This window comes from Apaloderma vittatum, unplaced genomic scaffold (assembly GCF_000703405.1).
Source record: "Apaloderma vittatum isolate BGI_N311 unplaced genomic scaffold, ASM70340v1 scaffold13491, whole genome shotgun sequence".
In the NCBI taxonomy this organism is placed as follows: Eukaryota; Metazoa; Chordata; class Aves; order Trogoniformes; family Trogonidae; genus Apaloderma; species Apaloderma vittatum.
Genome location: NW_009700858.1, coordinates 27,225 through 40,751, shown reverse-complemented (window position 1 = coordinate 40,751; position 13,527 = coordinate 27,225). Strand labels below are relative to the sequence as shown.

General features: G+C 35.9%; 1 protein-coding gene across 1 annotated transcript in view; it reads left to right on the top strand.

The window, feature by feature from the left end:
* Positions 1 to 1,314: 1,314 nt before the first annotated feature.
* Positions 1,315 to 13,527, top strand: part of LOC104267451 (lysosomal-trafficking regulator-like) — a gene marked incomplete at its 5' end in the record, with an annotated part of 34,248 nt that continues 22,035 nt past the window's right edge. The window contains 10 exons of the mRNA XM_009878918.1: positions 1,315 to 1,513; positions 2,734 to 2,865; positions 5,433 to 6,069; positions 6,529 to 6,706; positions 7,609 to 7,778; positions 9,237 to 9,467; positions 10,179 to 10,345; positions 10,820 to 10,972; positions 12,120 to 12,311; positions 12,802 to 12,980. Of these exons, the coding sequence (XP_009877220.1) occupies positions 1,315 to 1,513; positions 2,734 to 2,865; positions 5,433 to 6,069; positions 6,529 to 6,706; positions 7,609 to 7,778; positions 9,237 to 9,467; positions 10,179 to 10,345; positions 10,820 to 10,972; positions 12,120 to 12,311; positions 12,802 to 12,980 (2,238 nt within the window). The remainder of the gene's footprint in view (positions 1,514 to 2,733; positions 2,866 to 5,432; positions 6,070 to 6,528; positions 6,707 to 7,608; positions 7,779 to 9,236; positions 9,468 to 10,178; positions 10,346 to 10,819; positions 10,973 to 12,119; positions 12,312 to 12,801; positions 12,981 to 13,527) is intronic.

Sequence of the window (13,527 nt, the reverse complement as noted above, 5' to 3'; positions counted from 1 at the left end):
CACATGGCGTTGTTCTTTCCCAAGTGCAAAATTCTACTCTTTGCCCCTTTTTGTATTTCATAAGATTTCTCCACACCCAGCCCTCCAGCCTGTCCAGGTCTCTCTGAATGGCAGCACAGCCTTCTGGCGTTCAACCACTCCTCCCAGTTTTTGTGTCGTCAGCAAACTTGCTGACAGTGCTCTCTAATCCCTCATCCAGATCACTGATGAATATATACATTTGTGAAAATGTGCACTGTAATCCCTTTTTTCCACACTGTTTTCTATCTTGCATTCATTTCTTTCTGGGTTTTCACTTTAACATGTGAACAGTATTTATTGTTTTTCCCTCTCGTAATGACTCTTTTTAATATGTCTTTTAATCATTTTAATTGCTGTAAATTTTTAATTTCTTCACTTTTGTGATATTCCCTCCTTTTGGAAGTTGTTAGTTGTATAGTTAACTTTTAAAATTCTGTGTTACTGTCTATGCCTAGACACAGAAGGTTACATAGTATTTTCGCTGTCTTTTGCATGAATACAAGCACTAATATACGCACCGATTGGGGGAAAAAATTAATTTCTTAGTTAAACTAAACTTGGCCGACAATTACTTGGTACCTTTTAGGGAATAAAACCTTACTTAAATTAACTTCATTTAATCTTTTTGTACAACAGTCTCAGCTAAAGTGTTTAGGTACCAGAAGAAGTGTTGAAATTTTAAAGACGTTAGGAACAAGTTAATCACTAGCTTACATTAGTGAGGTTTCCCACATATTTCTTGAAGTCCTGATCTAAAATCATTGTTCAATTAATATATTTTTTCAAACAGTCATTGTCATACTATATAGATTACTTGATCAAGCATAAATTATAATTATCAATGGAATCTCAGAGGTGTATGTTTATAACGATAGCTATTGGAGTGCAAATACAGAAGACCTAGTGTAGCATTGTTCAGAAAGTTGTTACTATGCTTTAAATGTTAGTATCTCTGCAAGTATGTAATACAGTGACAGTAAACTACACTTTCAATGGTGATTCATATCTTAAAGCTCCTCCAGCATTTCAAGTCAAAGTACTATAGTATGTAGATGTTAATTTTCTGAAAATAACCTTGCATAGCATCCACAGTATTTTGTTCCTGAATTTTGAGTGTGCTGCACTTGGGTAGCACTGAGAAGCTGCACTAGTGCCTCTAAAATTTAAGAATACAGGCTTAATTACTTAGGCATTTTTATTGTCTGTTATTCTACTATGGCATGACATCTTTTTTAAAAGACATTTTCTGTCAAATTAAAAATGCAAATAACTTGTTCTGCTCTTTCTTTCTAGGAGCATAAAGAAGGGCACCTTGCATACCTGCCTCGGGAGGTTTGCAGGTCATTTGTAAAAATAATTGAAGAAGTGCTTGGATCTCCTCCAGACCTGGAATTGCTGACACTGGTCTTCAATTTCCTCTTAGCAGTTCACCCTCCCACTAATACCTATGTGTGTCACAATCCTACCAACTTCTACTTTTCCCTGCATATAGGTAGATATATCATATTTAGCTAGAAATAAACAGTTTAAATCTAGACATAAATTAATATCTGAAAACCTCTTATTCTCTCTCATAAACTACTATTCTGTGAATATATTCCTTGACTGCTATGTCGTAATAACTATATATTAATAATTATAGAACTATTGTAGTTGACAGGATTGAGAGACTTCATAGTTAGACTTTGCTTGGCTTAGAGAGCTTTTTCTGTCTGCAGCCATAGCTAATCTCTCTGGTGGTTATTTCTTTAACTTCTTTTAAAGATTGATGCTTTTAAATGGAATGCATAATATTAGCTGCTTATATGGACACATCTGTCTCTGGGCAAACCCGAGGGAAGAAAGTAACCTGTAAATGAAGCTTCTTCAGAAATACATGTATATGGTCCTGTCTCCATCTCTACTTTCTAGTTTTCTGTTACCGAATTCCTAGAAAAATACAAGGCCTGAGGAGTGGTTTTAGGAAATAATTGGTTGCACTGTCAGATGTCATTGGCAGGCACCGCCAGTGTATTGTATGCAAGTTGCTGAAAGTACGTATGTGCTTTGAGGGGTGGAGATCTAGGACAACAGCTGTCTTTATTCCATACTGGATGATTGCCTTGGTGAAATGAGTCGTATGAGTTTTAAAAATTCTCTTGTGTTCTTTTAAAAGATGAAAAACTATTAGATGTGTAGTTCATGCTTTAATATTACCATTATACAACTTTATTCATAAATTATGTGACCATGGAAAGCATTATCCAAATTTCAAGTGTTTTCTCCTTTTGCAGATGCCCATGTACCTCCAGTTTTAGTAAACAGTTGCAAAGGCAGTTGGTTTTAGCTGTATCTGTACCAATAGATGTAAAATTCTGTCTAAGAATAGAATATGCTTTTTATACTTTGAACCTGTTTGAGAATAGTCACCTGGTTTTGACATGGCAAAAAGTCAAAGTTATTACTGCTTGCATGTCAGCAAGAACTATCCTTAAATACAATTACTTTAGAGCATCATAATATTTCAGTCTTCTGAAGGAAATTTAAAGATATATCAGTGAAACAAAAGAATTCTCAAGTGTTTTTTTTTCTGAGAGGCTTGTGATTTGAGCTTTTCTCATTAGCCTTCAACAATGAGCTTGAAATTTGGCCTGGCTACTACAAGTCTAAATATATCAGCAATGCAACTTAAAAAGCTTTTGTGTAACTTTCCCCCTTATTTTTTCTTTCTAGATGGCAAAATTTTTCAGGAGAAAGTTGAATCGCTTAGGTATATGAGAAATACCAGCAGTGGTGGGAAGTCCGTAGACAGTTCTGCATTTGTGATTACATCTCCAACTGGATTTGCAGCTTTACCACTGGGAGGTAAAACAGTGCTGGAAAAATGGATATTAAGACAGTCTTTTGGCAGATGACTAGAGTGACTTAAAGTGTTACTTTCCCACAGATATTTCTTACAAAGCTCCTCCTGCCCCTTGGAGCTTGATGCCTGAATGACAGAGTGAGGAGGATGGAATTGAACATGCTACCTAAACTGCTTTTTGTTCTCCACTTGAGACAAATTGCCACGTTGATGGCTCAGGCAGTGAAGTGGACCAAATAGCTGAACAATTTCATGTGCTGAACAGATCTGCTAGAGATTTATGAGAACGCAATAATTGAAATAGTGAGCAGTAAGCAGCTATCCTATCTGCAAAAAGCATTGAGCTGATGCTTTTCTTCATTTGTGCATATTTATTAATGTCCATCTAAATATGGTATTAAAGCATCCACATTTAGTTATACTGCAGGCATATATACTGTTTCTACATGATAGAGGATGGGCACATATGTCTTATAAAGAACAACTTGGATACTTTGATTATATAAATTAAAATCGAGCAGTGTTCTAGACATAGTTTCACCGAGTAGCATGCTAAACACACTGAGGTTTATAAAGATAACTGCTTTAGTTGGTTTTGAATTCCTCTGCTATAGATGCTGAAATAGTGTGAAGTTATTTGTGTGAGCTGGTAAATTTTTTCATTTGGCTTGCTGTCAGTGTGTGGTTTTGTGTCATTATTGAATTAGATTTTTAATCATACTTTGCCTATGCACATCTTTGTATAATAAATATCACCTGTAAAACAAAAGCTAAAACATTTAACAGAAGCTAAAACATATAACTTATTTAAACTCATTGACACCAAGAAACACATTCTAAATAAAAAATGCATTATCTAAGCAAATTTACATATATATAAAATAGGAATGGAAACAAATTACTTTGGTTAAGTCGCTATATATTTCTGGTCATGTATGACAGCTATATTCTGTATATCACCAATTTAATACCTTTTACGATTGCTGTCTTGTCGCTGCTGAGCTCTAGAAAAGCAAAGTGAATCTTCAAGCACCACTTCAGTCAAAATAATGTCAGTTCAAGTGTCTTTAGTAAAAGCAGTGATATGAAGAGAAGACCATGGCACTAAACTGTGTATGGAATTGGTCAATCTCTTTTCAGTGGTGCCCAGCAATAGAACAAGGAATAATGGGTTTAAGTTAGAACACAGGAAGTTCCACCTCAACATGAGGAGAAACTTTTTTACCGTGAGGGTGACGGAGCCCTGGCACAGGCTGCCCAGAGAGGTTGTGGAGTCTCCTTCTCTGGACGCTTTCAAAACCCACCTGGATGTGTTCCTGTGTGGTTGCCCTAGGGGATCCTGCTCTAGCAGGGGGATTGGACTAGGTGATCTCTAGGGATCCCTTCCAACTCCAAACATTCTGTGATTCTCCCATATGGATTATGTATGAAATATTATTCTTCTAAACTGACTATTCTTTTATATCAGTAGTACCCTACTGTTGCTCTTGAATGAAGATTATTCATGTGTGACAGAGGAATACTCAGCGTGTATTTTTGTGAAAACAGATGTTTGAGTGTTGTGGTTCTTTATTTAAATTTCAGAATTCAGATACATTTTTTTAAATATTATGCTTGTTAGATAACTTGCTACCTGCATGTGGGTTTGCAGTTCTGTTGCACTGCCTGCTAATGTGCTTGCAAGCAAGCTTTGCTGTAAAATTTTTGCAGCTATGTAGATGCTTGTGTTGTCTGAAGGCCAGCTTGGTCTGGCTGTGTTTGCACATATATATGTATATATATGTATTTTTATATTCGGGTTTTATGTATCTCATTTAAAAAAAAATCTTGACTTTTCATCATTGCACTAGTACTAACTGATGCATAATTTTCAAAATACATCTGTTTCCTAGACTAACAGAACGCTTCTTCTACAAGTCTGGTACACAGACTGATTTCCCTCTTAAAAATATATTTTTTGGAAGACATCTGTAATGTGCTTGGAAAGTTTGACTGTTTCAGGTCAAAATGTGCACTTAAAAAGAAGCCCTGTTAAATAAAATATTCAGTGATTTGTTATAAATCTCAAGTACATGAGAAGCCACAGTGAAAAAGGGTTAGTAAATAGTATTTCACTGTCCACTGAAACATGTTGGTAGATTGGACATCTTACACGATAGCTCCAAACAGAGCAACCTGCTCTGTTTGACCTTACTTTGAGCAAGGACGTTGGGCTAGACAACCTCCAGATGTTTCTTCTACCCTCAATGATTCTGTACAAATTCTGCTGAGGGGTAGTGAAGAGGAACTTAATGAAAATCCTGAAACTTGAGTATATTGTATCAGGAAAAATTACTTTGCAGTTTATGTATCTTTCAGATTTGTTACTTTCTAAATATATGGTTGCTTAATAGTTTAGTATCTCTACTTGATCAGCCAAATCTGAGATGCCAGCAGTTAAATAAGTTTTGCCACATAAAATTAGCTTGGGTCATCACTGTGTTAAATGTATGTGGAGCGCAACATTGAGGCAAAATCTTGTTTCTCGTGTAAAAAAAAAAAAATACTAATGATGTCTGTATTTCTCTAGGGAACACTTCCAAGGCTAGCGTACAGCAGAAGACAAGCTCAAAAGGACCTAAGAGGCTTTGCAAAAGTTTACCAGCATCTCCTACTTCCTCACCTCAACTTCATCAAAAAAGACTAACCAAAACTATGGGAAGGAGCACTGATGACCTGCAGATAATTGGCAAATGTGACTACATTGATCTCCAGGGTAGAACTGGTTTTGTAGGAAGTTCTGAAACCATAAAGAGAGTACAAGAAGAACTCTTTCTTAGCAGTTGTGAGTCTGCAAAAACAGTTTGTGACTCAGAGTTAACACCTGCTGAAACATTTGAAAATATTGCAAAAGAAGAAGAGGTATCTGAAAATGCATTTGAGAGCAAAGAAGCAGATGCAGACCTGAAATGTAGTGAAGGCAGTGGTGCTGCAGATGAGCCGTTGCTACGTCGTCCAGACAATCTGAAAGGACTGCCTTCATTTCAGAAAAGTCAAAGTAATTTTGCAGGTTTGGGCTTAGCATTTTCTGTTCACGGAGGATCATCAGCCATTGCTCGCTGGCCAAGCCTTGCTGACAAGAATGTACTTCCTGAAGACTGGGAGAGTCTTGATTTTTCTTCAGCTAATGAGAATACCCAAAAACCATCTGAAAGCCCTGATGACAAGTAAGCAAAAAAAATAAATTAGCAGTAGTTCAGCATGTGAGCTTTAATTTCCCAGTTCTTGGTCTTGGTAACTATTCTACAAAAATTAGAAGTCTGAAAATTAAGACAATATTGCAGTGGCTATCAAACTCTTTCATTAAGCTTTTAGCCTCTAGAATAGAGTTATTTCAATTTCTGCTTTATTTACATAGCAAATGTTAAAAATTGGAATTTTTCTATCTATGATAGGAGTGGGAACTTGTTATTCTAGCTCACAAAATATCTCAAGCAAGTAGTTCTGGTCAGACTATCCTTTTTGCTGTCTGCCATCCAAATGCAAGTGTTAATGAAGAATGGTAATAGAAGTATTGGAAAGATGTTTGCCAGATTTCCTTCTGAGAGTAGCTAACAATTATGCAGTTTTTAATGTTTCTTATTGTAGGCAAGAAATTATGGTAAAACATAATGCTCTATTTTCAGATGTATAGAAGACTATCTTGTGGTTATCTGTTGTGGATTATATGACCTCTTGCGTGGAGTTCTCCTAATCCTACCAGATATCATGCTAGAAGATGTGATGGACAAACTTATCCAACCTGATTATCTTATAGTTCTTGTGAACCACCCATCTCCTCTCATACAGCAAGGAGTCATTAAAGTAAGTCTATAGAAAACACTTTCAGCTAAGAAGTTGTGAACTAGCATAGTTAACACACTGGAAACACTGAAGGTTTGTTAAAATTTTCTATTTTGCTTTATTCGGTTTTCCAGATCTACTTCTAAATTTTAAGATATGTTTCCACCCCCACAGATTAAAAAAACCCACAAAAACAAACACCCCCTCCCCGAACAACAAACAACACAAATGTAGAATCCTTCAATAGAGAAATATAATTTATTATCTACACCAGAGGCCTTAGGAGCATATGACAGCATTCCTAATGTAAAGTTGGTGAGCGTGTCTTCAGCATTAAACACATGATATACTATATTTAATTTAAATGCAAGTGAAGTTCAACACAGTTGACTTTCAGTTGTTCTGGGCAGTCTTCCACACATTTGTGGCCTGAACATGGACTTGAGGCTTCAAAATGTTTTCAGAGAATTTTTGTAATATTGACAAGGACAATGTTCCTGGATGATAGCATTATGTAGATGAAAACCTTGGAGTAGATTTGTATTTTATTTTCAAGAAGAATAAGATTACATGGCTTTACTGATAAAATTACCCCCCAAAATTGTGCATATACTAGCATACACACCAAAGTGAGAATTTAACAAGTACAAAAAGTTTGAATGTGTTTATGTATATATTCTGTTACGTGTGATTTTTATCTCCCCAAACTTCACTAAAAACCTGAGAGTCTTCATATTAAAAGAATCAAGTCAGCTGTTGGTTCTAACAAGGACAGTGTAGATTGCAATTGCAATAATGCCATTGATGTTTTAATCTGGAATTGTAAACATTTTTATTTCAAACTGTTCAAATCAGATAAGAACTTTCAAGGGAGTTATATTAAATGTTTAAATCTTACATCGTAATTATGCATTTATTTTTAGTTGTTGGATGCATATTTCAACAGAGCAAGGAGGGAGCAAAAGGAGAAATTCTTAAAGAATCGTGGCTTCTCCTTGCTAGCCAACCAGCTGTACCTTCACCAGGGCACTCAGGAAGTTGTAGAGTGCTTTTTGGAAATGCTCTTTGGCCGCTCTGTTGGCTTGGATGAAGAGTAAGTAGTGCTTTGCTCTTGCATCCTGTAACTTAATATTTGAACTACAAGCAGTGTACTTTGCTGGAGGCAAGGATATGATGGCTTTCTAATTCCTATTCTCTTCCTGGTACTCAACAACCATACGAAGCTCCTTCAAAACTGTTTTGAAATGTTTTGCTTGTAGCGTTAGCATTTAAATGTATTAAACTTCTTATGACTATTGTGTGGCAGCTTATAGCTGCTTGTAAGCAGCTTCATCTGGTGAGTGCTGTCAGATGGATTTTTTTAAACCCTTAGCCCTTCTGAGGGCCTCAGAGGCCTGTGCACTTCAAATGTCCTGTGATAAGTTTAATTCTTCCTATTGTTTCTGATCCTAAATGAAACTCCAGGTTACATCCTTCAAAGTTTTTAGTGGTCACTAGACTTCTACTAGATTTTGGTAGGTGATAAAGGAGAAACTTTGATGCTACAGCTGCTTCTTTGACTTGACCGTGAGTTTAAATCCTTATTTCCTTTAGGAAAAATCCCAGAGATATGCCATTTCCTTGAACCAAAGAGCAACCACATATTGACAGGAAAGGAGACTACCTTTAAGGAGACAATTATCTAAGTAATGATGTTTTTTAGAATTAGTCTGGCTACTTAATGATTTTACAGGAAGAATGTGCATCTAAGGGGTAGTCAGCAGTGCAAAAATCTTTTAAAAAGCTCCTCAGTTGCTGCCTCTGCAGGATTTATAGCCAAATTAGTTCTGCTTGTTGGCATAATCTTCAGCCATTCCCCTGCCCCCCAAAATATTCCTTTTTAACTGCAAGACTTAAACCTTACTTAAATAGCTACAAAGCAGAGAACTGTTATTTCCTAAGGATTGATTATGGGACTGGAAAGGTAATTCTAATGGCTCAGGTTTTCAGGATTGTGTGTAATAGTCATGATGGACTAATAACATTTCTAATGTTATCCAATAGTAATCCAGTATCTTACTGCACAAGTAACACAAGGTTTGAAGCACTGTTCTGAATTCTACAGTCACGATAAACCAGAAGTGGCCAAACATAATTAAATCTTAGCAGTGATGGGTATAAGATACCAAACCTGCTGTCAGTTGGTATTATTATATTGATGCCAAGCTGTTTCTGTTTTCTTGATGGCGTCTGTGCCAGTAATATTTATTACTGGAAAGATGATGTGTCATATTTTTCTGATTAAAACCCTTCAGTTTTCATTAAATCTGCATTGTAGACAGTTGGTAGCTAGCTAAAGTTTCAGATACACTTTTTAGATACTTCATTTCCTTGTGGCTGTCTGAAGTATTTATTTTGCTCTTATTTTCTTCAGTAGACAGACCTCATTACTGTAACAAAATGTAGGAAACTGCCATCTCCATATTTGTCAAAATACTGGTATAGACTATCTCAGTTGCATGCATCAGCTTGCTCTTTTAAGGATGTCACTCACTCATGTTTGTGTTAACAGATTTGATCTAGAAGATGTGAAGAATGTTGGACTCTTTCAAAAATGGTGTGTCATTCCTGTTCTGGGTCTTATAGAGAACTCCCTTTATGATAATGGTCTGCTGCATAATTGCTTCTGCCTCTTGCTGCAAATCATAAATTCCTGCTCAAAAGTTGCAGACCTACTGCTTGATAATGGCTTGCTCTACGTGTTATGTAATACACTGGCTGCTCTCAATGGACTGGAAACAAAGTGAGTATTGTATCAGTTGCTGTAAAATAGTCCAGACACAACTTTAAGTCTAGCAAAAATTACCATATTCCATTTGGTCTACTTTGTAAAATGATCAAAGTGCATGTACAAAATAAGACTGTATTTGAGGGTTTTAGTTTTAATACCTGAAAGTGAAAGCTAATGTTTAGATACTCAGTTCAAACAATGGAATATAAAATGTTCTGTATGTGCCTTAAACTTTCAAGTGAAATGACGTTTTTAAATGCAAGTTTGTCACACTATGTGCACTTAGGTTTGTTTTTTTTTCCTAATAAAACTCATTTGAGCAATAGGATAAAAGTCCAGGAGATGGTAGCATTCTGTCGTTTCTGTAGCCAATGTCAAATCTGCAGGAAAAGTCTCTCCTGTGCTGCCTGTGATTTTAATAGTTGAAATTTGGAGTAACTTAAATGACTTTGTGAATTGCAAACATTCTTTCTTAAAGTAGAAAGGTTACACAGTGAAGGAAGGAGAGATGTCTCAAAGATTTGCAGGCATCCAATCTGACGGAGTTAACACTAGAGGTGTTTTGATAATTTTCTAGCCTTCAGCAGCAACATTTTTATATGAAGTGCAATATGATATTAGATACCACTAGCAGAATTAGCAAGGGGAATAGTAATGGGTCTTGTTATGGGTTACAATCTACTAGAATTGTTATGTTTCTGGTAACTACAACTTTGTTTGCAGCATTCCCTTGAATGACTACAAGTTACTTGCATGTGATATACAGCAGCTGCTGGTAGCGGTTGCAATTCATGCCTGCAGCTCCTCAGGTTCTCAATATTTTCGTGTTATCGAAGACCTCATTGTGCTGCTGGGCCATCTTCAAAACAGTAAAAATGCAAGGATGCAAAGTAAGTTATCTGCTTATTTTTGGGGTCGCGGGACTGGAGGAGTAACTCCTTTCCCCAGTGATTTTTGTTTAAATTAATATTCCTTCTGATGGATAACGGGGAGTTTTCTGGTGCTGGAGAAAGAATCTCTTCCAAGTGGTTCTCAGTAGTATTTTTCCTCAGGAGCCTGCCTTGTGGTAAAGAATTATGTACTGCTAATCTGAACAAACTGACTGTAAAGGTTCATTAAGGGTATTCAAATAGAAAACTGCTATCTGGTGTCATCTAGTGTCATTTTTTAGACTAACCAAATGCAATGGCTTTTCCATGAGAACTCACTTGTGTATTGTGGAAGAGTGAGGCGACTTCTGTGGAATCAAGAATGTTACAGCTCGACACGTTTTGTGCTTTTTTCAACTTTTTACAAACATCTGGTAAAAGTTCTTCAGGATGTCTAAAGAATGTTGTGTGCCCTTTGTATACCTCTCTCTGCAGACATGGCAGTTGTTCTGCAGTTAAGAGTTCTTCAAGCAGCTATTGAATTAATAAAAACTACAGCAAACCAAGATGCTCAGGAGCAGGCCGGTTCAGTCCCATCACCGTCTGCGCCTCATCGCACAATGTTTCAAAAGCGTAAAGGCATTGCTAGTGAGTAGCAGAAGTTGTAGTAGTCTTGTACTTTCTCCTGTATGAATTGCCTTCAAACTGTAATTTCACTGATACAACAAACGAGTCCTGTTGCTTTGCTTTTTCATGGATTGTTTTTATAAGTTAATATACATATATATATATATGCGTGTGTGTATATATTTTAGAATAGTGTACCCTATACACATTTTTAACTTGTGAGGTTTTTGTATTAGGAGGAGAGAGTGGAGTCACCTTATTCTTACCGCAGTGTCTAAAGCCAGATATTACCTTCTTCTGGAATTTTCTTCTTCACAAGTTTATTAGCAAAGGTGTTTTCTAAAATAATTTGTAGTGGTTTTAATAGCTAACTTCACAGTAGGGAAATACCAAAATAAAGTTTAGTACTTGTAACAGAGCTATGATGTGGGAATTACATTACTTTTAGTTAGTAATCATCCTGAAGATGTATTAGAAAGTGGGGGTTTTTAAAAAAACAAACCACTATTATTCCCTGTTTACTATGGGAATGTTTCTCTTGATATGGTCAGCTCTCCATCAGCCTAGTAAATGTAATGAAAATAGTTTTTGTGTAAGTGAATCTGGTGAGGGGCTAAAGATAAATAAAAAAGTTATTTCTAAAATAAGTAGAGTCAAGGCCCACCAGTTAAATTCAAGAAGATTTTAAGGAATGTTCTTTTAAGTTAGAAATAGAACTTCTGCCAAAATTAGTGACAATGGGTATGGTACAAAATGTGTTTTATTGATAGGCTGTTAATATAACTGACCATTTATGCTAACAACGCTCCTTTCCAATATACAAAATTTTTTATAATACTAATTTTTAATACTTTCCTGTTTTTTCACTGTGTAATTAGGATAATGAAAGTAACTTTTTTAGAATCTGCACAAAAATATGCAAGTTGTACAACAAATGTGATCTTGAGACAAACTCATTTCCTTGAATTTATATATTTGTTTTCAAATAGAAAAGCTCTTAAAAGAAAGAGACAAACATCCAGATGACACTTATGTTCCTTTCAGTGTTAATCTATTTGAAATGTTTTGTTTCCTTAAATTATGTGAACTCTTTGTATGAAAGCAGTTTGCAAGTGATTAATTTTTTGTGAACTTTAGTAGGATGCTATTAATGCTTCTCTACTTAAAGGCTCCAGAAAATTTTCACTTGCTCAGTCTGATGCTCTGCTGATGAAAATGCGCTCGCTAGCAAGTGAGGAATTCAACATGATGATGCAGCGGAGAATGAGCCAAGAAAATCCTGTCCAAGCCACCGAGACTGAGTTTGTTCAAAGGTTACAGAGGCTGACTGTTCTAGCTGTTAACAGGCTCATTTATTTAGGTAGGATTTCTCTTTTGTTCATTTCTACTTTGACAGAAATATGTAATGCTACATGAAAAAATAGATTCTTGCTTTCCCACTGTTTAAAATGTTTGAGAGCAGAGTCATACCGTTGATGCTAGTTTAATGGATTTAACCACAGAAACATCCTCTGGGTGATTTGTCTCACTGTTATGTAACTGACAATCTGGATACAATTTTTATCTGAATGAACTGAACAAGCTGTTTTAATTCTATGTTAGTCCATTCATGTGTTAACTGCCTGAATTATTACCTGAAGCTTTAACTATGCCAAAAGGAGCATCTGCTCTCTTAAAATGCTTCAGCTTGCATGTTTCTATGAAATGGCTGTGTTTGTTAGCAAGACGTCATGCCTTTAGGGGGGTTAGTTCAAATACCATAGAAGCAAGGGAAATAATGCCAACTAAAGGAGCATAGGATTGTCTTGCTTGAGATGGTGCTGATCTGTATGTGCCTTTTAAATTTTAAGCATCTACTGAAGAGTGCCTTGATGTTCTGGGTATAACAGAAAACACAAGTCAAAGCAGACTTTCAGCATCCCAGCTGGAAGTTCCTGAAGAGGAAAGCCAGCAAGAACTGCCCAGCAGAACAAATCCTTTTCTTAAAGAAATGTTCAAAATGTTGGTGGAAGGAATCAAAGTGTCCATTGTAAGTATTTAGATGTTATCCACATTACATCGTATCTCACGAGGTTCCTTTATTAGGAGCTTTTCATGCATAAAGTCTTCTGTCCATAAATGCTTTTCTTACTGCCTCTCTCAATTCAGCTGCAGCATTACAAACTCTGTTCAACTGATTTTTACTTAACATTTTGCAAAATTCTGCTAATACTTTAATATTGTAGTACTTTTCAAATACGGCAGGTTTCTTTTTGTGAGCACAAGCACCTCAATTCCATGTCTGGTCTTTAATATTTTGGGGTAATCCATTCAGAAACTAGTGATTAGCATAGAAAGGCTATTAGTTAAAAGAAACCTTTGATTTTTAAACCCTCTACATCATAATTTTCACTTTTTTTGGATTGTTGTGTAGTCCCTCTAACCTGAATGGTCAGTTTAGCTAAGAGCTGCATTCTTAATATTGGCAGATTGAGAAAAATATGCTTGTTGAATTAAAATGAGCAAACTCTTCTTTCATTTTTAGTAGGACACCTTTTAACCCATAATAATAAGTTAAAAATAAACACTTTGTTTTG